Source organism: Sapajus apella, unplaced genomic scaffold, assembly GCF_009761245.1.
Source record: "Sapajus apella isolate SASKATOON/1434 unplaced genomic scaffold, GSC_monkey_1.0 scaffold3, whole genome shotgun sequence".
NCBI lineage: Eukaryota > Metazoa > Chordata > Mammalia > Primates > Cebidae > Sapajus > Sapajus apella.
In genome coordinates this window covers 20,565,019-20,587,365 of record NW_022436943.1, presented here as the reverse complement: position 1 = coordinate 20,587,365, position 22,347 = coordinate 20,565,019, and the positions used below count along the sequence as shown (strand labels likewise).

The 22,347-nt window shown below is 36.3% G+C and overlaps 1 protein-coding gene and 1 long non-coding RNA gene across 2 annotated transcripts in view; one reads left to right on the top strand and one right to left on the bottom strand.

The window, feature by feature from the left end:
- IL7 (interleukin 7) overlaps positions 1-9,195 on the bottom strand; it is a 67,142-nt gene extending 57,947 nt beyond the window's left edge. Inside the window, exons 1-2 of the mRNA XM_032250753.1 lie at positions 8,355-9,195; positions 1,536-1,672 (exon numbers count right to left, since the gene is read on the bottom strand). Of these exons, the coding sequence (XP_032106644.1) occupies positions 1,536-1,672; positions 8,355-8,364 (147 nt within the window). The 5' untranslated portion in view covers positions 8,365-9,195. The remainder of the gene's footprint in view (positions 1-1,535; positions 1,673-8,354) is intronic.
- Positions 9,066-22,347, top strand: part of LOC116531835 — a 38,861-nt gene continuing 25,579 nt past the window's right edge. The window contains exon 1 of the long non-coding RNA XR_004260613.1: positions 9,066-9,145. This is a non-coding gene — a long non-coding RNA (uncharacterized LOC116531835). The remainder of the gene's footprint in view (positions 9,146-22,347) is intronic.

Here is a 22,347-nt window from a genome sequence, read left to right as displayed (position 1 = left end):
CTCAATATTGTTAATATGTCCATTAAGATGTGAGTTCAGATACTGCAGCAAAGCAGATATACAAATGGCAAGAAGTATCTGAAAAGATGGTCAACATCATATGTCATTATGTAATGGAAAATTAAAACAACACTGAGGTATGACTACAAACCTATTAAAGTATGGTCAAAATCTGAAACATTGATAATACCAAAGGCTGGCAAGGATGGAAGGCATTAGGATCTCATTCATTTTTGGTAAGAATGCAAAATGGTACAGCCACTTTGGAAGAAAGTTTGGCAGTTTTGTACAAAGCTAAACACAGTCTTACCATATGATCCAGCAGTCATACTTGTAGCTATTTACTTGAGTTGAAAACTTATGTCCACACAAAATCCTGCATGTACATGTTTACAGAAGCTTTATTCATAATTTCTAAATATTGGAAGCAACTGAGACATATTTTTCAATCATTGAAGAAATAAACTAATTGTGGTATATGCATTTAAATAGGCTGTTATCCAACAATAAGAAAAAATGAACTATGACGGTGCAAAAAAAAAAAAAAAAAAACATAGGGGAAGCTGTGATTCACATTGCTAAGTGAAAGAATCCAGTCTAAAGAGGCTGCATACAGACTGCATGATTCCAACTGTGTGACATTCTAAAGAGGGAAAAACTATAGAGAAATAAACAAATCAGTGGTTACTAGGAGTTCAGGGGAAGAAAGGGAAGGATGAGTCAGTTGATAGAGGATTTGAATAATACCTTATGATTTGTATGATATGTAATCATGGATACGTGATGTTATACATTTCTCAAAACCCAAAAATGTGTAAAACATAAGGAATGAACCCTAATGTTCACTATGCACTTCAATAATAATGTGTCAGTGCTGGCTCATCAATTGTAATAAATGTACCATACTGATGTAAGATGATAAGGGAAACAGTGCAGAGAAAGGGAAAGTATATGGGAATTTTCTACTTTCTGTTCAAATTTTCTAGAAACCTAAAATGGCTCTAAGGTATAAAATCTATTAATTAGTAAAGCTTTACCCACCATGAATAGAACATTTAACTCACGGCAAAGTATAGATAACACATAGATGTAAAATACACACATATAAATAACCATGCATATACATACACACATTCAGATAAAATATGCATCTATTCACCATAAGTTTTAAATATTTACTCTGTTATTTTCCCTCTCTTAATGTAATGCTTCTACAGGGACTAACATGGTAAATGGGAGGTGAGTAAATGCAGGCAGTGATACTGAATTATGCTTAGGAGAAATTTAGTAGTGAAGGGAAATAGGACTGAAATGAGTAGTTGTGAGAATCTTAAGAGTTTAGGAAAGAATTATTTTTAAGCTACATAATTATGTCAACTATAAAAATATATGGTTAGTAGCTCATTGAAATTTATTCTATAGTTATTTCACTTTCTTGTCAAGAAAGATGAATACTTGATTATAAAACTGCATACCAAAATAGTTCTTATTTGCCCAATGCATGAAAAGGTGAGAAAAACAAAATAGGCACATACCAATAATTGATCGATGCTGATCATTAGAACACTCTCATATTGTTTGCCATCTTTACCTTCAATATCACAATCAGATGATGCTACTGGCAACAGAACAAGGATCAGGGGAGGAAGTCCAAAGATATACCTAAAAGAAACTAAATTCAACAGTAAATAAGAATTTGCTAAATGTTATATCATACTGCATTTGATTGTGGGGTTTCATGGATGGGACCACTTATTTCTAATACTTTAAAAATACATCTCAGTTTAGAGATAATACAGGAAGAGCCCCAAAAGTTGAACTTATGTAACAACCAAAGTGGAACAGCATTTTGGAGTGTAGCGTCCTTTCACTTTTTTATTTTGCAATTACTCATTAGAAAAATGCAAAGCAAGTGTGACGAAATCAGAGATTGCTTTTGAAAAACACTCCAAGATGTTATTCAATTTGGATTTATGTTAAACATCCCTGTAAGGAAAGGAATCTACAGGTACAGAGGTGCACTATAGTTTGAAGAGTTATTGTTGGAATTTTATGATGTACTGCAAGTAATTGTATATTTTTGTAAGACTTGATTGTCGTCTGTATGTCTATTTGCTTCTTGGAGGCAGCACTATGGGAGGTTAATCTCCCTGGGATTGTACTATAAATGTACTCTTTCTTTATAATAATGAACCCTGAAGGGTTTACAATCCCAAAACTCTTACAAAGGTTATATTTGTATTTTGGGACTCCTTTCCTATTCTTTCACTATCTTCTGTCTGAGTGGCCAGAGACTCAGATTCTTTTCAAACACAGTGCTGTCCAGCTTCTTGCCATGTTAGAAAAACTCAGTCAATAAACTCATATCCTGGTAACCAATGATTTCTATCTGTTTTTAATAACTCTTCCCAGTTAGGAGCAATTGTCTAATCAAAAGGACTGAAAAAATAAATGTTATTATTTCAGGCAGAAAGATGGAAAGCCAGTGATTCCCACAAACATTAAAATCTGGTCATTCAGGAATCTATTTCTTCATAAACCTGCCATAGTGTCTTGTTTGTATCTTTTTGTAAATTCTGAGGTATGTTGACAATATATTTTCTGTGAATTTCTCAAATGAACTTTAATTGTACTTGAATACAAGCCATTTCGCTTGTGCGCCTTCTCTGATTAAGACTACAAAAAATACTCCTTGAGTCCCAATGAACTAATATTCTGACAACAGCCTGAAGACTGTTAAGGGTAGTTTAAGGTTTCCAGTAATATTGTTATCTATTATATGGTGATCTGTCATGTAAAAAATCAATAGCACTCCCAGATAAATCAAGTGACCCATATTGGTACAAATAGAGAAAATTGCCTGAGTAGCAGTTATGAAAACAAACATAAATCTAACTTCTCATTTGCATTTGTAACAACATCATAAGAGAAATAAAAATCTAAGATTTTTATTTATATAAATCTATTCATAACTCTGCCACTAAGTGCCTATATGCATGATGAGCATGAATTAACTTAGGAGACAAGTAATGATGATGACACTAGTTACCTTTAATTAGTACCTACCATGTGCCAGCAATTTCATATATAAAATCTCTCTCTTTCTCTCTCTCTCTCTATATATATATGTGTATATGTGTGTGTGTGTGTGTGTGTGTGTGTGTATGCGCGTGTGTGTAATTTATAAATATCAAAAAAGTCCTACAAGTTAGTCTTTCTGTAACACATACATAGTAGGTACCAGGTCTGGATGCTAACCTGAATTTGTTGCTTTACCAGGATTTGATTAGAAATGGCCGTAATTATTGATAATATGTAATTACGTTTGTCCTCTGAATGAAGTTTTGCCTCTCTCTTCTACTACTGTTCCTTCATCCTAAAGATTCTCATTGATCAATTGCTAATTAAAAAAATTGGTAATTAAACAAGTGTACACTCATAGATTTAAGGAGTACCAGAGTATATTACTAATAATACATATTTAATATACTGTACAGTGGTGAAGTCTGGGCTTTTAGTGTACCTACCACTTGAATAGTTAACATTGTACCAATAGGCAATTTTTCAATCCTTATGCTTCTCCTATTCTCCCACCTTTAAGAGTCTCCAGTGTGTATTATTCCACTCTGTATATCCATCTGTACTACTGTTTAGTTCCCAGTTATTAGTAAGAACTTGCAGTATTTGACTTTCTGAGTCAATCTACTTAGATAATGTCTCCAGTTTCATCCATTTTGCTGCAAAAGACATGATTTAACTCTTTCTTATGGCTGAGTAGTATTCCATGGTATACATATACCACATTTTCTTTTTTCCCTCCCCTCTCTTTTTGAGACAGGGTCTCATTCTGCTTCCCAGGCTGGAGTACAGGGGCATGATCATAGCTCACTGAAGCCTCAAACTCCTGGGCTCAAGTGACCCTCCTGCCTCAGCATCCTGAGTAGCTAGGAATACAGTTGTGAACCACCATGCCCAGCTAATTTTTAAAAATTTGTTTTTAGAGGAAGGGTCCCACTCTTTTGCGTGGGCTGGTCTTGAACTCCTGGGCTCAAGCAATCCTCCTGCCTCAGCCTCCAAGTGTCAGAGTGACAAGCATAAGCCACCACACCCAGCCATACCACATTTTCTTTATTCAGTCCTCTGTTGATGAACATTTGGATGATCAACTGCTAGTTATTTACCAGATTCTGACCTTGTAATCACATTTGTATGGATTGTATGGAATCATACTTTTTATTTTTTCTGTCATCTTAAGGTGTCCAAAAGGTATACTTGGGGAAGAATAGATGATAGGGAAAAAATTATATAACATATAACTTGAAATGAGCTTAAAGGAGAATATAATAAAATAATTAAATGCGAGAGTGAAAGAGATACTTTTACCATTATCATATATGTTATTTCAAAGATCCACCTTCTGTTTTAATACATGTAGTTATTTTACTTTCTATGAGTACTAGCTGTCTTTTTCACTCCAATTTTCAGTAATTAAGTGCTTGCTCCCCAAATTCATATCAACCTATTTATTCACTGGGTGGCATTTTCTCCATTTTTTTTTCCAGTGAAAGTTTGGTGTAAAATTCAGTCTTTTTGTGTATTACATGTGCTTTCTCAATTTTAAAACATAATTTGCCTTGTCTGTAGAGAGTGTTTTATGTTGCCATTGCTGTCATTGGATAATTAGCCCCAGACACTCTATGACAATGCAAAGCACAGAGGTTTTGGAATATAGACACTTGAGACTTTTGTCTTGTTATGACAATGGTTTGTGTGACTGTGTAAGTGACAGAGCATCTCTTAAGCTCCTCTTTCCTGATTTCCAAAATGAAAACTTTAGAGTAAATGATCTTTTTCTTCTTGCAGATACCTTATTCTAAGAATCTACCTGGCTATTCAAATGCAGAAACCCTTTAGATCTGAAATTGCCTCAGAGACAATGCTGCAAACATACCCAGGGCCTTGGACCTACATCTCATAGATTCCCAGCTCTCTCATTAATGATGTGTAGCTTGGTAGTTTGGTCTGTAATGGAAGACCTTTCTCCTATATCACATAGGGAGTAACATATTAAGATTGGCTGGTTTGAGAGTGCTTTTGACATTGTTGTCACACCAACTCCCCAACAGCCTTAACTTTTCATTAGATTACAGAAAAGATAAACAATATGGAATATGCAAGGCAAGCATGGGCTTGTGGGATTGCCCTTATATCTTCTGAAGGGATTGAAACTGGAAATTTGTTTTCAGTAGAGAATTTGGTTAAACCAGAATGAGGTCTATCTAAAAATTCTTGTTGATTTTTAATGTAAGCCAAATAATACATTCAATACTCAGCTACTTAAGTTAGAGGAGTCAAAGTGAAGATCGTTTTCATCCATCAACTCCATCTTTATCAGTCTTTAAAACCAGTGTTTACTGAATGTCTATTGCATAGACTTATTTTCACTAATAATTTAATTCCATAACCACTTCATGAGGAAGTAGTTAAGTACTACAAGTTATTCCCAATTATAGATGCAGACTGTGGGGTACCAAGACATTTATATAGGCAAATTCCTTTTGTTTTGTTTTTTTTTTGCTTTGCTTTTTTTTTTTTTTTTTTTTGAGATGGAGTCTCACTCTGACACCCAGGCTGGAGTGCAGTGGTGTGATCTCAGCTCACTGCAGCCTCAGCCTCTAAGGTTCAAGCAATTCTCCTGCCTCAGCCTCCCTGAGTAGCTGGGATTATAGGCAGCCACCACAATGCCCAGCTATTTTTTTTTTTTTTTTATGGAGTCTAGCTTTGTTGCCAGGCTGGAGTGCAGTAGCACGATCTAGGCTCACTGCAACCTCTGCCTCCCTGGTTCGAGTGATTCTGCTGCCTCAGCCTCCTAAGTGGCTGGGATTACAGGCATGCGCCACCATGCTGGGCTAATTTTTTTGTTTTTTTTTTTTGTAGAGATGGGGTTTCACCATCTTGGCCAGGCTGTTCTTGAACTCTGGACCTCATGATCCACCTGCCTTGGCCTCCCAAAGTGCTGGGATTATAGGTGCCCACCACCACACCCGGCTAATTATTTTATATTTTTAGTAGAGACAGTGTTTCATCATGTTGGCCAGACTGGTCTCAAACACCTGACCTGAGGTGATCCACCTGCCTTGGCCTCCCCAAGTGCTGGGATTATAGGCTTGAGCCACCATGCTTGGCCAGAAAATTCCTAAATATAATATAGATATGGGATTCAAATCCAAATTTATCAGGTTGAAGAGTCTAGAACCTCAGCTTTTAGACACTAAACTACACTGCTTCCACAAAAAAATAACCATATATGTATAGTCAAGGGGAATGAAGAAAAATCCATCTTCCTCTGCATGAACCTCACTAAGGTACTGCCTGGCCAAGCTGTGAAACTGCATCATGTGCTCCTATTTCATAAAAAGACACTAAATATTTCTTCTTCTTATAGTAGGTTATGTGTCAGGGTTAAAACAAACAAAAAAAGCCACAAACATGAGTGTGAACATGACATGTAAATTTGTTCTATGAAATGGCCTTTTCCATTTTTAAAAAAATATTCAAACACTGATTTGGTGCAGCTTGTAATTCTCCTTTATACCTGCTCAGGCTTTCTAATATTAGTTCTCTATTATTACTTTTTGAGACAGGGCATCACTCTGTTGCCTAGGCTGAAGTATAGTGGTAAGATCATGGCTCATGGCAGCCTTGACCTCTAGGTTCAAGCAATCTTCTTGTCTCAGCCTCCTGATCATAGTCTGTTTTTATTGCTATTCAACTTTTTGGTCCTAAAATATGATGAAATTACCCAAACCAGATAAGACAGTTGGAGACCACATAGAAGGTCCTCAACTACTTCAACTCTCAAAAGAAATGGCAAAGAAAAAAGAATAAAGAGTAACCTTATGTGCACTCTTGATGGAATAAGCTTCTGGTGAAATCTCTTGAAATTTCAGGAAGCCATGCATTATAATCATTATTATTAGAATTCTAATATTTTGTCTGCTAATGAACACTTACAGCCCATGATTCATATAGCTGCACTTCAGAAAGTAAAGGCTCTTTCTGAAAAATGCACACACTAGCTTCCTTTTCTCAGTTTACCTTTCTACCTTAAATCAGAGATGTGGCAAGGATTAGAGCCAAGGGTGGTCCAGAAAGAAGAAACTGCAGGAGAACTATGAACATTGCAAGGAAAATAGCGTTGAGCTCAATTATTAGTTTTAAATTAAGCTCCGAGAGGACACTCCTTACAATTATTCCATAATTATGTTGGATATTCTTCCCATTCTCCCTATCTTTGTTTTGTTACTGAGTACTTTGTTTTGGTACTCCTTGGTTATGTCAATTATTGGTTCTTTACCCACGATAGTGGAAAGGAGTCTTGATCTAACGGAGTAGCCATCAAAAGAAAGAGAAGTCCGTTTCCTATTCCCGTACCCTCCCCCCAGCTGTCCTCTTGCTTGAGGAAGTACTTACTGTAAAGCATTCCAATTTTTCTAAGCAGATCTTTTCCCTTTTTAAATTCTTTTCCTCTTTTTTTATTCCGGTAAGTTTTTTTTTTTTTTTTTTTTTGGCCTTTTACATTAGCCATACATGACTGCCATCCGAATCCAACCCTCCTGAATTCTGCCCCTTTCCATTCTAAATCCGTAAACTGCACAAATAAGACATATTAGGTCTCATCACTGGTCTAGAAGTTAGAGTCATGCCTATTTAATCCTGCCTCCATCAAGAAGCTCCTGTAGGAAAAAAATATAGAAGCTGACCTTTCTCAGCGCCAGCCGCAGGACTGGTTTCCCAGCAATAGGCGCAAGGTACAACCCTTGTTGGAAACTCCCAGCCTTACTCAGGGGGAAAAACGGGGTTTTCCGGAGACCTGTTCCCCTAGGGTTTAAAAGCGCGTCCCGTGGGAGCTTCGCTTTCACTTCTCTAGGGAGTTCTGAGCTGCAAGAGCCCAGCTACTCGCGGAACCCCGGCCGCCTGCATGAGTAACTTGGGGCTGCCAGAAGCACACGAAGGGCGGACAGATGGACAGAGAGCCATTGGCTGCCTCTGAGACCGGCTACTGGCTGCCACCGCTGAGCGGCGCGGAGGCTGGAGCGTTCCGTCTCGGGACAGAAATCAGGCGTTGGGACTGCTGCTAGGGACAGCAGCAGTTTCAGGTTCGAGAGGCTATGGGCCAGGATACTCAGGCGCGCCTGGCAGCTGCCCATGGGAGAGCCAGTGCTCTCCTCAGGTGCAAAGTGCAAGGCTCGGCTATTCCCGGACGTGCCTTGGTGCAGGGGCCCCCAGTGCGTCCCAGACTGCCCCGGCGCGCCGGGCGCGCGAACTTGTGCGCAAGGGAGAAGAGCGCTTACCATGGAACATGGTCTGCGGGAGGCAGGCGTAGTCATGATGACCGCAACTGGAGCGGGAGCAAGCTCTCACCGTCCATAGTCACTCCCAGAGCCCTGGTCTTCCGCGGAGTTGCCGAGCCTGTGAGTTTGTGCTGGGCAGGGTGATCTCTGCAGCTGGTTCCTCTTACCCACGCCGCGCCTGCTGTTTCATCCATCCCAGTGGGGGCGTCACACACCACGGCCTGGCTCCGCGCTTTGCCTTTTCCATAACTTCCGTAGGACCCGCCGGCAGCGTACTTTCAGTTTCTACTTTGCGCTTGGTCTGCAGGTTCAATCTGGGATCATCAGCAGGGAACCTTCATTATCCCCTCTCTCCTGGGCACCTGCTTCCCCCGCACCTGGAGGAGAATCAGAGCAGGGAGCGAATTTCCATATCACCGCGGGAGAATCCAGCTGGCCTGAATCAAAATGATTCTGAGTAAAAGTCTTTCCAGATGACCTCTCCAAGCTTTGGCAATGCTTGGCGACTGACAGCTAGAACCATGAGTTGTTACTATGTGCACTTAAGCCACAAGTGTGCAGGACCCAAGCTGGGTTATTGGAAGCGGACAACACCAAAGAGGCGTTGCTGCGGATGTGGTGGACGATGCCAAGTCGTCTTGTAAAAAAAAGGAAGTGAAGAATGATTAAGAGGGTCACACCCTCTACCACTCCAGCCTCTCTAATCAGTCTCTTTCCGCTCTGTCTTCTGTACATGCACCTGCTCAGGTGAGACCTCAAGGAAAAATAATCCCGTGGGTCCATCTTATCTGGTAAGTGTTATATTTGGAAGATCAAACCTCAAATTAAATGCAGGACGTGGAAACTGGCAGTAATATTTAATAACTACGACTTGCACATGCACACTTATCTGAATTGGCTAATAAACTATCCATCTTGAATATGTGCCACTGAGATGTTAATTTTTTCCTGGGTCTGAAATATGTAGCTTATTTGCTACATTACTTTGATTTCTGCTGTTCTGCAGAATCACCGCTTAGACGAAGGTGGATAATGTAAACTAGTAACAACAATGATAATAATAACGACCATTTATCTAGCATTTGCTTTACGCCAGTATTGTGCTAAGCATTTTGTGTATATCATCTCATGCAAAACTTTGTGTGAGACAGACCATTTGCTTATGTGCACTTTATAGGTGTGGGGACTGAGACTTCCTTAAATAACTTGCCAAAGTTCACTTAGCTAACTGAGCTTAGACACAGATTTGCTGTGTTTGGGCTGTAGAAACTCCTGCTTGGAACTCCTGTGAATAAAGTAATAATGTGCACATTGATGCCGGGAGGGAGACGACAGCATGTGTGTGCCTTTGCCTCCGTGTGGGGACTTCAGGAAAGGTTTCTGGAGTTTGTGACTTATAAATTGAAACTTGAAGAGGAATGAACTTGGGACTGGTAAGGAGTATGCCACATTCTGTTATAGTGTGAACAAGGAAGAGGAAAAGAGGAGGGAAGGAGAAAGAAAATGAGGATGACAACAAACTAGTGAGAACAGAGTTACTCAAGCCTGAATTTTAGATCTTTGATTCCTGTTTTCGTCTTGCTTCCCACATCCAATCCATAGAGAAGTCCTCTCTGCTTCACCTTCAAAATAAACCCTAAGGTGGTCTAAGGGATCTTCTGGCTTTCATTTTTACCCGAAACCCCTTCATTCTTCTCAGAGCAGCAGGATATCTGATTCCACTTTGTGCCCCGCCCTCTGACGACTTTCCACTGGCTACCAGGCCCCCAGGGCCCTGGTGATCTGGGCCCTGCTGCCCTCTCTGACGTTTCCTGGCATCACATCACTATCCTCCAGCCACACTGGCCTTTCTCTTCCAGCCCCGCATCCACTTAGTATGGTCCCTAGTCCGTGGCTGGCATTCAATAAGTACTGCGAGTGACAGAGTAAGAGAGAACGGGTGAATGGGAATGCATGAGTGAATATGTGCGAAAGAGAAAGTGCATGGAAGAAGAAAATAGAAAAAAGAGAAAGAGAAGGGGGGAAGCAAATGGAAACAGGAGACAGAGTGGAGTGAGAAAAGCCATGTGTTTCCATTTCTCTGGAACCTAGAGTGGGAGTTGGGGAGGGGGACAGACACGACACTGGAGTGACTTTTAAAAATGAGTTCTATAATGAAACATGCCTAGCTTGGGGATTCATTTATTTATTTAAAATCCCTGACAGCAGCACTGAGGTATGTAACTGTTCATAGCCTGTACCTCCCCACCAACCCTTTTTTTTTTTTTTTTGAACTTTCCAGGAGCAAAGTAAAAGAGTAACTATCAATAACTTGCACAAAAGGAAATCCTTTCTTTTTATCACAATCACCATAAATCCGGGCAGAATAAGGGTTGTGCATACCTGAACTTTTGGGAAGCATGAGGGGAAATTATTCAGAGCTGCAGGAGAGGCAATGCAAATGTTACACTGGATTCTGCCCCCAATTATGAAGAATATCTCTGAGGAGAATATTCATAAAGCTTTGGGAATTGTTATATGAAATGGGCACATTCTAAAAACATCAAGTAATGACTTTTCTGTCTATAATATCCTTTAGAAAAAAATCCAAAATGAAGTCTTCAAATAGTTTTTGACATTTTGATAAAGTGAATATTATTTTTTATAAGGTAGATGAACAAGGATAAAATGTTTTCTAAATGTTTAAAATGTTATTGTTTTATGATTAAAGAAATGGAGTGGTTACTACTATTATGTTTGCTCATAGACTCAATGAACTGGGCAGAAAAGCCTTTAAGGGGGACAAAATAGTAGATATATTTTACGAATAATACTAAATAAATGTTAAAAGGGAAGACAACATTCTCTGAATGATGAATACAATGTAATAGAAGTACAAATAAAATTAAATGATATCAATTTAAAGAGAAAATTATTGAACATTAACCAATGTCTTTTAATGTTCTACAATTTTCAGTCAGAATAGTCAATTATTGTTAACCAGAAAATACTTTCTTGATTAATATCTGAAGTATTTTTACTCAACCTAATGTGACTACTTTTTACAGTCTGTGAACTGAATTAATATCTGAACTATTTTTACTCAACCTTATATGACTACTTTTTATAGTCTGTGATCTGAATTCTATCAATCATTCTAACTAAGGGTAGTATGAAGTTATTTTTATTTAACTTTCCAGTAATAATATTCAACATATTTCAAACACACACACAGCCGCACAGCCAACATTGTGGATATGTGATCTGTGTAGTTATGTAGTTGCACAAGGGCTTGTCCTTCATTTGATGCTCTGCTGTCACCGTATTGAAATTCTTTATTTTTAAATAAAGGGACTCTTATTTTCACTTTGCAATGGGTTTCACAAATTCTATAATTGGCCATGCACACTCACACGTGTTAAGTTACACATTGTGGACAGTACTGCATGTCTTTTAGGTGATTTCAGTTTGGTAGGAAAAACAGATGTTAAATGCTTAATTTCAAAGATAAAAATATTATTAAAAGAGAAACGCAATTTTTAAAAAAAATCAGAAGTTTAAAGTAATATAGACCCATTTTTATAGTTAAAGATCCAAATAGGTTAATTTACCTGTTCAATGAACAAACAGCTATGAGAGGATTATCTGTAATTTAATAAAATTTAAATTTTATCAAATGACTAATGAACATCTATTTACATGGTCATGGTTTTTTTAATGGCAATCTGAAATAAACCATAAATTTAACATAATGCAACATTCAAATTCCTAATACTTAACTTAGAATTTTACAGTTATAGTCATAATCAGGATATGTTTATTTTTCATATTATATTCAACTGATATTAGGCTAGTTTTGTCAGGTTTTGTTAGTTTCATAAAAGGAATTGGGAATTCTTTTGTTTTCTAAAACTTCCAACTGTTTAAACATTATGTGAACTATTTGTTTCTGGAAGACTTACTAGAGTTCAACAATAAAACTTGATTCCATGGTTGAAACCCAGGGGTAGGATAAGACTGGCAGTTTTAAGCATTACAAGTGTGAAAATGAAAAAAGGTTTATTTTGAAGGCCAAAACAAAATGGACGTGTCAGACTGTCAGAACTTTGCTGGAGATGGGTATGTTAGCATACCACTAATGGTCAGAGCCATGGAAAAGAATGCACTTACTCAACCTGCATGTTAGAAGGCAGAAGAGAGAACTAATGCTAGCAGTAATCTTGAGGCATGAGCAACCCTAAAAAGTAGTTGGCGAAAGGGGTGCCCATCAACGAAACAGACAAATACATAGTAGGCAGCAAACTGAGAAGTCAGAAGTCAGGGTTCAAGAAGGCAACAGATAATAGAATTTCAAAATAGAATAAGTAGTCAGTATTTCCAGATGTCACAAAGAGGTTGAAATGAAAAGTGTGTCTGTTGAAGATGGAGATTGGAAAGTATGTTTGTTGAATTTAGCAGAGCAGAAATTGTCCATGGTCCTCATGGCAACAGTTTGAGAAAAGCAGTATAGATGCAAGCAGTATTTTAGTTTGCAGGGGTTGAGACCAGAGAAGTAAAGAGATTACAACTTTTACAAAATGTTAGATAAGAGTAAAAGGAATAGACTCATGATTTGTAAGACATGGAAGCTTTTATTTTCAATTATGAGAAACATTTGAGCATATTTATATATTAATTGATAAAATTAGGTTCTGCAGAACAGGGAAAGAATGGAACCAAGAAACCCAAGATACTCCATTGACTTTATTTTTCTTATTCTCCCTCCATTTCTCCCTCCTCTTTAATTTCAGTTCCAAAGTTCTATAATTCTAAACAATCAGAATCTACTCTATATCTAGGGCCTAAATTTATGTTCTTAACTGAAATGTTCCCATCAGCAATCGTCTACTTCTGGATTGAGTGTTGGCTTGTCTAAGAAAGAAGTCTAATACTTCCCAAATCGCCTTTCAGAGAGGGCAGCTGTAACTTTTACAGGCATTGCATTATCCAATCCCTTCATATGCTAATGTTGCATTGTTGGCAATCAGAGGTTTCTTTTACATACAGTCTTGCATCATTTAACAGTGTATTCTGAGAAATAATAAATTAACCTTGCTTACTATAACTTTTTAACTTTATAAACCTTTAAATTTTTTTCAACTTTTGACTGGTGTCATAACATTTAGCCTAAAACACAAACACATTGTACAGCTGTTCAAAATATTTTCTTTCTTTATATCCTGATTCTATAAGATTTTTTTTTTTTTTACTTTTTAAATGTTTTTGTTAGAAACTAAGACACAAACACACACATTAGCTTAGCCCTACACGGGGTCAGAATCATCATCACTGTCTTCCATCTCCACATCTTGTCCCACTGGAAGGTCTTCAGGGACAACAGCATGCATGGAGCTGTAATTTCCTATGATAACAATGTCTTCTACTGGACTACCTCCTGAAGGAGCTGCCTTAGGCTGTTTTACAGTTAACTATTTTTTTTTAATAAGTAGAAGGATAAGGATAAGGATAATAAGTCTAAAATAATAACAAAAGTATAGTAAAAACATAAACCAATAACATAATTGTTATGTTATGTACATAACAGTATTATATGTGCTATATGTACAATATTGTATGTGCTATACTTTTTATATTATACATACAATATTATATTATATATACAATAATATTATACATGCAATATTGTATGTACTGTACAGTATTGTATGTGCTATACTTTTATAAGACTGGAAGTGCTGTAGGTTTGTTTACACCAGCATCACCACAAACATGAGTAATGAGTTGTGCTAAGTTGTTACAATGGCTACAGTGTCACTAGGTGATAGGCATTTTTCAACTCCACTGTAATCTTAGACCACCATCCTATATGCAGTTCTTTGTTATACAGTGCATGATTGTACTAGATTTTGGAGGGACTATACTTTTAACCACTGCCTTTATAGAAGACTAGTTAGAAAAGAATACACCTACAACAATCTTTTTCATGCAAACTGAAAAAAATGTAAAGATATTGTGCTTAAATCACAGGATAGATTCTCTTTATATGATCCAGTGAATACATGTCATATTGTTCTTATGAGATCTTAGAGAGAGCAGTCACTATCTTATTCAACCTGGAATTCTGTATAGTCAACAGAATACCTTTCAGTTTACAAATTCTAACCAAGTATGACTTGTGGAAAAGGGAGACATCAGACTGCATAAGTCTTGACTTGCTGTTATTACACAAAAGCAGTATCTGTGCGAACTTGTGTTAAAGTCCAGGACAAAACCAACTACTGATTAATATTGATATCTCTAAAGTTTTGATAAGGTTGTTAAAATTCTAATATTTAATATAGACTTAGACTTCTTTTCCTACTATGGAAGGCTGTCTTCTCGAAATCACTTTATTGTTAGATTAGAAATTGACCCAATCTACGTTTCCTTCAGGCAAGCCAGGTTTGGTCCAAGCCAAGTTTGTCATTGCCTTAGACTATGTTCAGACTACTAGTACATCCATTAACTCATATACAATGTAAAATGATTAGGTTTATTGCAACAGTAATGAAATATTAATCTAGAAAAATATTGTATGTCTCTGAGTTTCTAGGGTAGAAGTCATTGTTCTATGCCAATAATGTGTCAATTAACTGGCATCCTAAAAACCTGCAACTACCATTAATGTTCTCTCCAAATAATTTAATATATTTGCTGGCATTTATATATACACACTTCAATGAGAAAAGCACAAATATGGAAATTTTTAAGAAATGAAAATACTAAGCCATGGAGTTTCATTTGCCAATGATTTCTTTTTCAAACCATGGCACAGTGTGTCATATATTTCTTGAGTAACACGTTTTATTGAATGGCGGCTGTATGCTTTCATTTTTTTGTTTCTTTTTGTATGCTAACACTTCTCCCCTATGTTTTACTAAAATGTTTTTCAATTATGTATTTCTCATTTAATGTTTTTAATTTTTTACATTGACTGATAAAATTGTATGTTTTCAAGTATATATAAATTGTGAAATGAATAATCTACTAATTGTCATATGCATTATCTCACATAGTTATCATTTTTGTGATAAGAACACTTTCTTTCACTCTCATCATTTTTCAAGACTATATCATTATTAACTATGTCATCATATCGTACACTAGACATCTTGAACTTATTCCTTCTGTCTAACTGAAATGTTGTATCCTTGGACAAACATCTCCTCAATTTCCCTCATAATCACTCCAGCCCCTGGTAACCATGATTCTGCTCTTGACTTCTAGGAGATCAACTTTTTTAGATTCCACATATGAATGAATGTGATCAGTCAGTATTTGTCCTTCTGTGCCTGGCTTATTTCACTTAATATAATATCCTCCAGGATCATGAATTTTATTGCAAACCACAGAATTTCATTCTTTTTATAGCTGGATAATATTCCTTTGTGTATATACAACATATTTTCTTTATTCATTTATCCACTGATGGACATTTAGATTGATTCTACATATTGTCCATTATGAAAATGATGCTATAAAAACAGGAGAGCAGATATCTGTTTGACATAATGATTTCATTTCCTTTGGATGTATACCAAGTAGTGGGATTATTGGGTTATATGGTAGTTCCGTTTTTATTTTTTTTGAGAAACTTTCACAACATTTTTCCATAATAACTGTATTAATTTACATTCCTACCAACAGTGTGCAAGTGTTGCCTTCTCTTCACATTCTCATTGAATTTATTATTTTATGTCTTTTTATAATGACCATCCTAACAGGAGTTAGGTGATGCCTCATTATGGTTTTAGTTTGTATTGCCCTAATGATTAGTAATGTTGAACTTTTTTACATGTATATGTTGATCATTTGCATGTTTTCTTTGAGGAATGTCTATTCAGATCCTTTACCCATTTTAAAATCAAGTTATTTATTTACTGGCTATTGAGTTGTTTGAATTCCTTATATATTTTTTATATTAACCTCTTAACAGATTTATCATTTATAAATATTTTCTTCCATTTTATAGGTGTCTCCTCCCCCTGTTGATTGTTTTGTTGTTTGTATAGAAGCTTTTTAGTTTGACATAGTCCTATATTTTCAATTTTTGCTTTTGTAGCCTGTGTATTTGGAGTCATATCCAAAAGGTCATTGACCAGAGCCATGTCATGGAGTTTTTCTCCTGTTTTCTTCTGGTAGTTTCATAGTTTCAGGTCTTATATTTAAATCTTTAATCCATTTTGAGTTAATTTTGTTATATGATCTGAGATAAGAATCTAATTTCATTCTTCTGCATTTGAATATCTAGTTTTCCTGAAATCATTTATTGAAGAGATTGTGTTTTCCCTATTGTGTGTTTTTGGCTCCTTTGTCAAAAATTAGTTGGTTATAAATATGTGGATTTTTGTCTGGGCTTACTGTTTTGTTCCATTGGTATATGTTTTGTTTTTATGCCAATACCATGATGGGTTTTGGTTACTATAGCTTTGTAATATATTTTGAAGTCAGATAGTGTGATGCCTTTTGCTTTGTTCTTTTTGCTCAAGATTGCTTCTGCTCTTTGGGGTCCTTTGAGATTTCATACAAATTTTAAGATTTCTCTTTGTATTTCTGTAAAAAGTGTCATTAGTAATTTGACAAAGATTGTGTTTTATCTGTAGATTGCTTTTAGTAGTGTTGATTTTTTTTTTTTGAGACAGGAGTTTCACTCTTATTACCCAGGCTGGAGTGCAATGGCACGATCTCGGCTCACCGCAACCTCCGCCTCCTGGGTTCAGGCAATTCTCCTGCCTCAACTTCCTGAGTAGCTGGGATTACAGGCACACACCACCATGCCCAACTAATGCTTTTTGTATTTTTAGTAGAGAATGGGTTTTACCATGTTGACCAGGATGGTCTCGATCTCTTGACCTAGTGATCCACCCGCCTCAGCCTCCCAAAGTGCTGGGATTACAGGCTTGAGCCACCGCACCCGGCAGTAGTGTTGATATTTTCACTATGTTAATTCTTCCAATCCGTAAGCATTTGATATCTTCCCATCTGTTTGTTTTCCTCAATTTATTTCATCAACGTTTTACAGTTTGCAGTATATATATCTTTCACCCCCTTGATTAAATTTAATCCTGAGTATTTAATTCCTTTTGTAGCTATTGTAAATGGGATTGATTTCTTGATTTTTTTTAGATTGTTTGCTGCTAGGGTATAAAAATGATAATGATTTTTGGATCTTAATTTTGTATCCTCCAACTTTACTGAATTTCTTTATTAGTTCAAACAGATTATATGTGTATGGTTTCTGTATACAAGACCATGTCATTTGCAAACAGGGAAAATTTAACTCCTTTCTTTCCAGTTTGGATCCTTTCATTTCTTTCTTTTGCCTAATTGTTCTGGCTAGGACCTCCAGTCCTATATAAATGGATGTGCCAAGGATGCTCATCCTTGTCATGTTCTAGATTTAGAGAAAAACCTTTCAAGTTTTCCCCGTTAAGTATAATGCTAGCTGTGGTTTTGCCATATATGACCTTTACTGTATTGAGATACATTCATTTTATACCTAATTTTTTTAAATGGATGTTGCACTTTGCCACTTTTTCTGCATCTATAAATGATGGTATGGTTCTTGCCTTTAGTTCTGTTAATATGATGTACCACAGTTATTGATTTATGAATGTTGTACCATCGCTGCATCCCCAGGATGAATCCTACTAGATCTTGGTGAATGATTTTTTTAAATGTAGTATTGAATTTGGTTTGCTAGTATTTTGTTGAGGATTGCATCTATGCTCATCAGGGATATTTGCCTGTAGTTTACTTTTTTTTTTATTTTTTTATTTTTTGTAGTGTCCTTCTCTGGTTTTGGTATCAAGGTAATGCTGGCCTCATAAAATGAATTTGGAAGTACTATGTCCTCCTCAGTTATTTAGAGTAGCTTGAAAAGAATTGGTATTAGTTCTTCTTTGAATGTTTGATAGAATTAACCAATGATGCCACCTGGTCCTAGGTTTTATTTAATGTGAGGCTTCTTTATTACTGATTCAATCTCCTTACGTGTTTTTGATTTGTTAAAATTTTCTACTTCTTGGTAAATTGATAATCTTGGTAGGAGGTATGCATTGAGAAATTTATCCATTTTTTCTAGATTATCCAATTTGTTATTTTGTAATTGTTCATAACAGTCTTATATGATCCTTTGTATTTTTGTTATATTGGTTGTAATGTCTCTTGTTTTTTATTTTGGATTTTATTTTACTTTGTTTATTTATTTATTTTTATTTTACTTTAAGTTCTAGTGTACATGTGCAGATCTCGCAGGATTGTTACATAGGTATACACACACCATGGTGGTTTGCTGCCTCAATTTCCCCATCACCTACCTTAGGTATTTCTGCTAATGTTATCTCTCCTCAATCTCCCCATCCCCTGCTATCCCTCTGCTACTCCCCATCCCCCAACAGAACCCAGTGTGTGATATTGCCCTGTGTCCATGTGTTCTCATTGTTTGACACCCACTTATGAGTGAGAACATGTGATGTTTGGTTTTCTGTTCTTGTGTCAGTTTGCTGAGAATGATGGTTTCCAGCTTCATCCATGTCCTTGCAAAGGACATGAGCTCATCCTTTTTTATGGTTGCATAGTATTCCATGGAGTATATGTTTCACATTTTCTTTATTCAGCCTATCTTTGATGGGCATTTGGGTTGGTTCCAGGTCTTTGCTATTGTAAACACTGCCACAATGAACATATGTGTGCATATGTCTTTAAAATAGATTGATTTATAATCCTTTGGGTATATACCCAGTAATAGAATTGCTGGGTCAAATGGTATTTCTATTTCTAGATCCTTGAGGAATTGCCACACTATCTTCCACAGTGGTTGAACTAATTTACACTCCCACCAACAGTGTAAAAGTTTTCCTATTTCTCCATATCCTCTCCACCATTGTCTGTAGATTTTTTTAATGATCACCATTCTAAATGGCATGAGATATGACCAGTGATGATGAGCATTTTTTCGTATTGTTGGCTACATAAATGTCTTCTTTTGAAAAGTGTCTGTTCATATCTTTTGCCCACTTTTTGATAGGGTTGTTTGTTTGTTTCTTGGATATTTGTTTTCATTCTTTGTAGATTCTGGATATTACCCCTTTCTCAGCTGGGTAGCTTGCAAATTTTTTTTCCTATTCTGTTGGTTGCCAGTTCACTCTAATGATTGTTTCTTTTGCTGTGCAGAAGCTATTAAGTTTAATTAGATCCCATTTGTCTATTTTGGCGTTTGTTGCCATTGCTTTTGGTATTTTAGTCATGAAGTCCTTGCCTATGCCTAGTCCTGAATGGTATTGCCTAGGTTTTCTTTTAGGGTTTTTCTGGTATTAGGTCTTATGTTTAAGTCTTTACTACATCTGGAGTTAATTTTTGTGTAAGGTGTAAGAAAGGGGTCCAGTTTCTGTTTTCTGCACATGGCTAGCCAATTTTCCCAACAGCATTTATTAAACAGGGAATCCTTTCCCCATTGCTTGTTTTTGTTTGGTTTGTCAAAGATCAGATGGTTATAGATGTGTGGCATTACTTCCGGGAACTCTGTTCTGTTCCATTGGTCTATATCTCTGATTTGGTACCAGTACCATGATGTTTTGATTACTGTAGCCTTGTAGTATAGTTTGAACTCATGTAGCATGATGCCTCCAGCTTTTTTTTTTTTTTCCTTAGGATTGTCTTGGCTATGAGGGCTCTTTTTTGGTTCCATATGAAGTTTAAGGTGTTTTTTTTTTCCCAGTTGTGTGAAGAAGATCAATGGTATTTTGATGGGGATAGCATTGAATCTATAAATTACTTTGGGCAGTATGGCCATTTTCACGATATTGATTCTTCCTAACCATGAGTATGGAATGTTTTTCCATTTGTTTCTGTCCTCTCTCATTTCCTTGAACAGTGGTTTGTAGTTCTCCTTGAAAAGGTCCTTCACATCCTTTGTTAGTTGTATTCCTAGGTATTTTATTCTCTTTACAGCAATTGTGCATGGGAGTTCACTGATGATGTGGTTCTCTGTTTGTCTGTTATTGGTGTGTAGGAATGTTTGTGATTTTTGCACATTGATTTTGTATCCTAAGACTTTGCTGAAGTTGCTTATCATCTTAAGCAGATTTTGGCCTGAGACAGTGGGGTCTTCTAAATATACAATCATGTCATCTCCAAATAGAGACAATTTGATTTCCTCTTTTTCCAATTGAATACCCTTTATTTCTTTCTCTTGCCTGATTGTTCTGGCTAGAACTTCCAATACTATGTTGAATAGGAATGGTGAGAGAGGACACCCTTGTCTAGTGCCAGTTTTCAAAGGGAATGCTTCCAGTTTTTGCCCATTCAGTATGAGATTGGCTGTGGGTTTGTCATAAATAGCTTTTATTAAGAGTTTTAGCATAAATGGCTGTTGAATTTTGTCAAAGGCCTTCTCTGTATCTATTGAGATAATCATGTGGTTTTTGTCTTTGGTTCTGTTTATGTGATGGATTACGTTTACAGATTTGCGTATGTTGAACCAGCCTTGTATCCCCAGGATGAAGTCTACTTGATTGTGATGGATAAGCTTTTTGATGTGCTGTTGCATTCATTTGCCATATTTTATTGAAGAGTTTTGCATTGATATTCCTCATGAATATTGGCCAGAAATTTTCTTTTTTAGTTGTATCTCTGCCAGGGTTTGGTATCAGGATGATGTTGGTCTGACAAAATGAGTTAGGGAGGATTCTCTTTTTTTTGTATTGTTTGGATTAATTCCAGAAGAAATGGTACCAGCTCCTCTTTGTATATCTGGTAGAATTTGGCTGTGAATGCATCTAGACCTGGACTTTTTTTTATTGGTAGGCTATTAATTACTGCCTCAACTTCAGACCTTGTTATTGGTCTATTCAGGGTTTCAACTTCTTCCTGGTTTTGTCTTGGGAGAATGTAAGTGTCCATGAATTTATTCATTTCTTCTAAATTTACTGGTATGTGTGCATAAAGTTTGTAGTAATCTCTGATGGAAGTTTGTATTTCTGTGGAGTCTGTGGTGATATCCCCTTTATCATTTTTTATTATGTCTATTCAATTCTTCTCTCTTTTCTTTTTTATTAGTTTGATTAGTGTTCTATCTATTTTTTGGTAAGGTTTTAGCCGTATTGAAACTTCCTATATATTGTTTGTTTATTTTCTTCTGCTGCTTCCAATATTCTCTCTTTGTCCTTGATTATTCATAGTTTTGCCATATATGTTGGAGTAGTCTTATTTGAATTAAATCTGTTTGGAAACCTTTGATCTTGCCATGCCTGGATATTTACAACTACGTTCAGGTCTAGAAAGTTTTCTGCTACTATTACTTTAAGTAAGATTTCTGCTTCTTTATTTTTTTCTTTTCTCTCTTGAAGTCTAATGCCTTGAACATTTAATGTTCTTTTGAGACTATTTCATAAATGCTGTAATATTTATTTTTTTTTCTCTGATGGTGTATTGTCAAATAACCTAACTGAATTCAAAGATTCTTTTCCCTACCTGATCAGTTCTGCTATTCATGCCCTCAATTGCATTTTAAAATTTCTTTTATTGTATTTTCAACTCCAGAATTTCTGTCTGTTTTTTTTTATTACTTCAATTTTTCTACCAAATTTTTCATTTTGGTCACATTGTTTTTCTCATTTTATTGAATTGTGTTTCTGAATTTTCCTAAAGTACTCTAAGCGTCGGTAAAAATACTTATTTTTGAATTATTTGTTTAGTCGTTCACACATGTCCATTTATTTAGCATCTAATACTGGCACCTTATTTTGTCTCTTTAGTGATATATTTCCCTGATTGTCTGTGATCCTTCTGGTTGTGTATTTAAAGTAGGTACTCATTTTATTCTTTATAGATTGTGTTCTTTTTTTTTCTTGGAAAACTCAGTGATAAGCATAGCACACTGAAGTATGCAAGAATTTGGGGAAATTGTGACTTACTTGCTGCCTCCAAATGCTTGAGGCCCACTGTGGTTGGTGCAGCACTGGGATGGACTAGG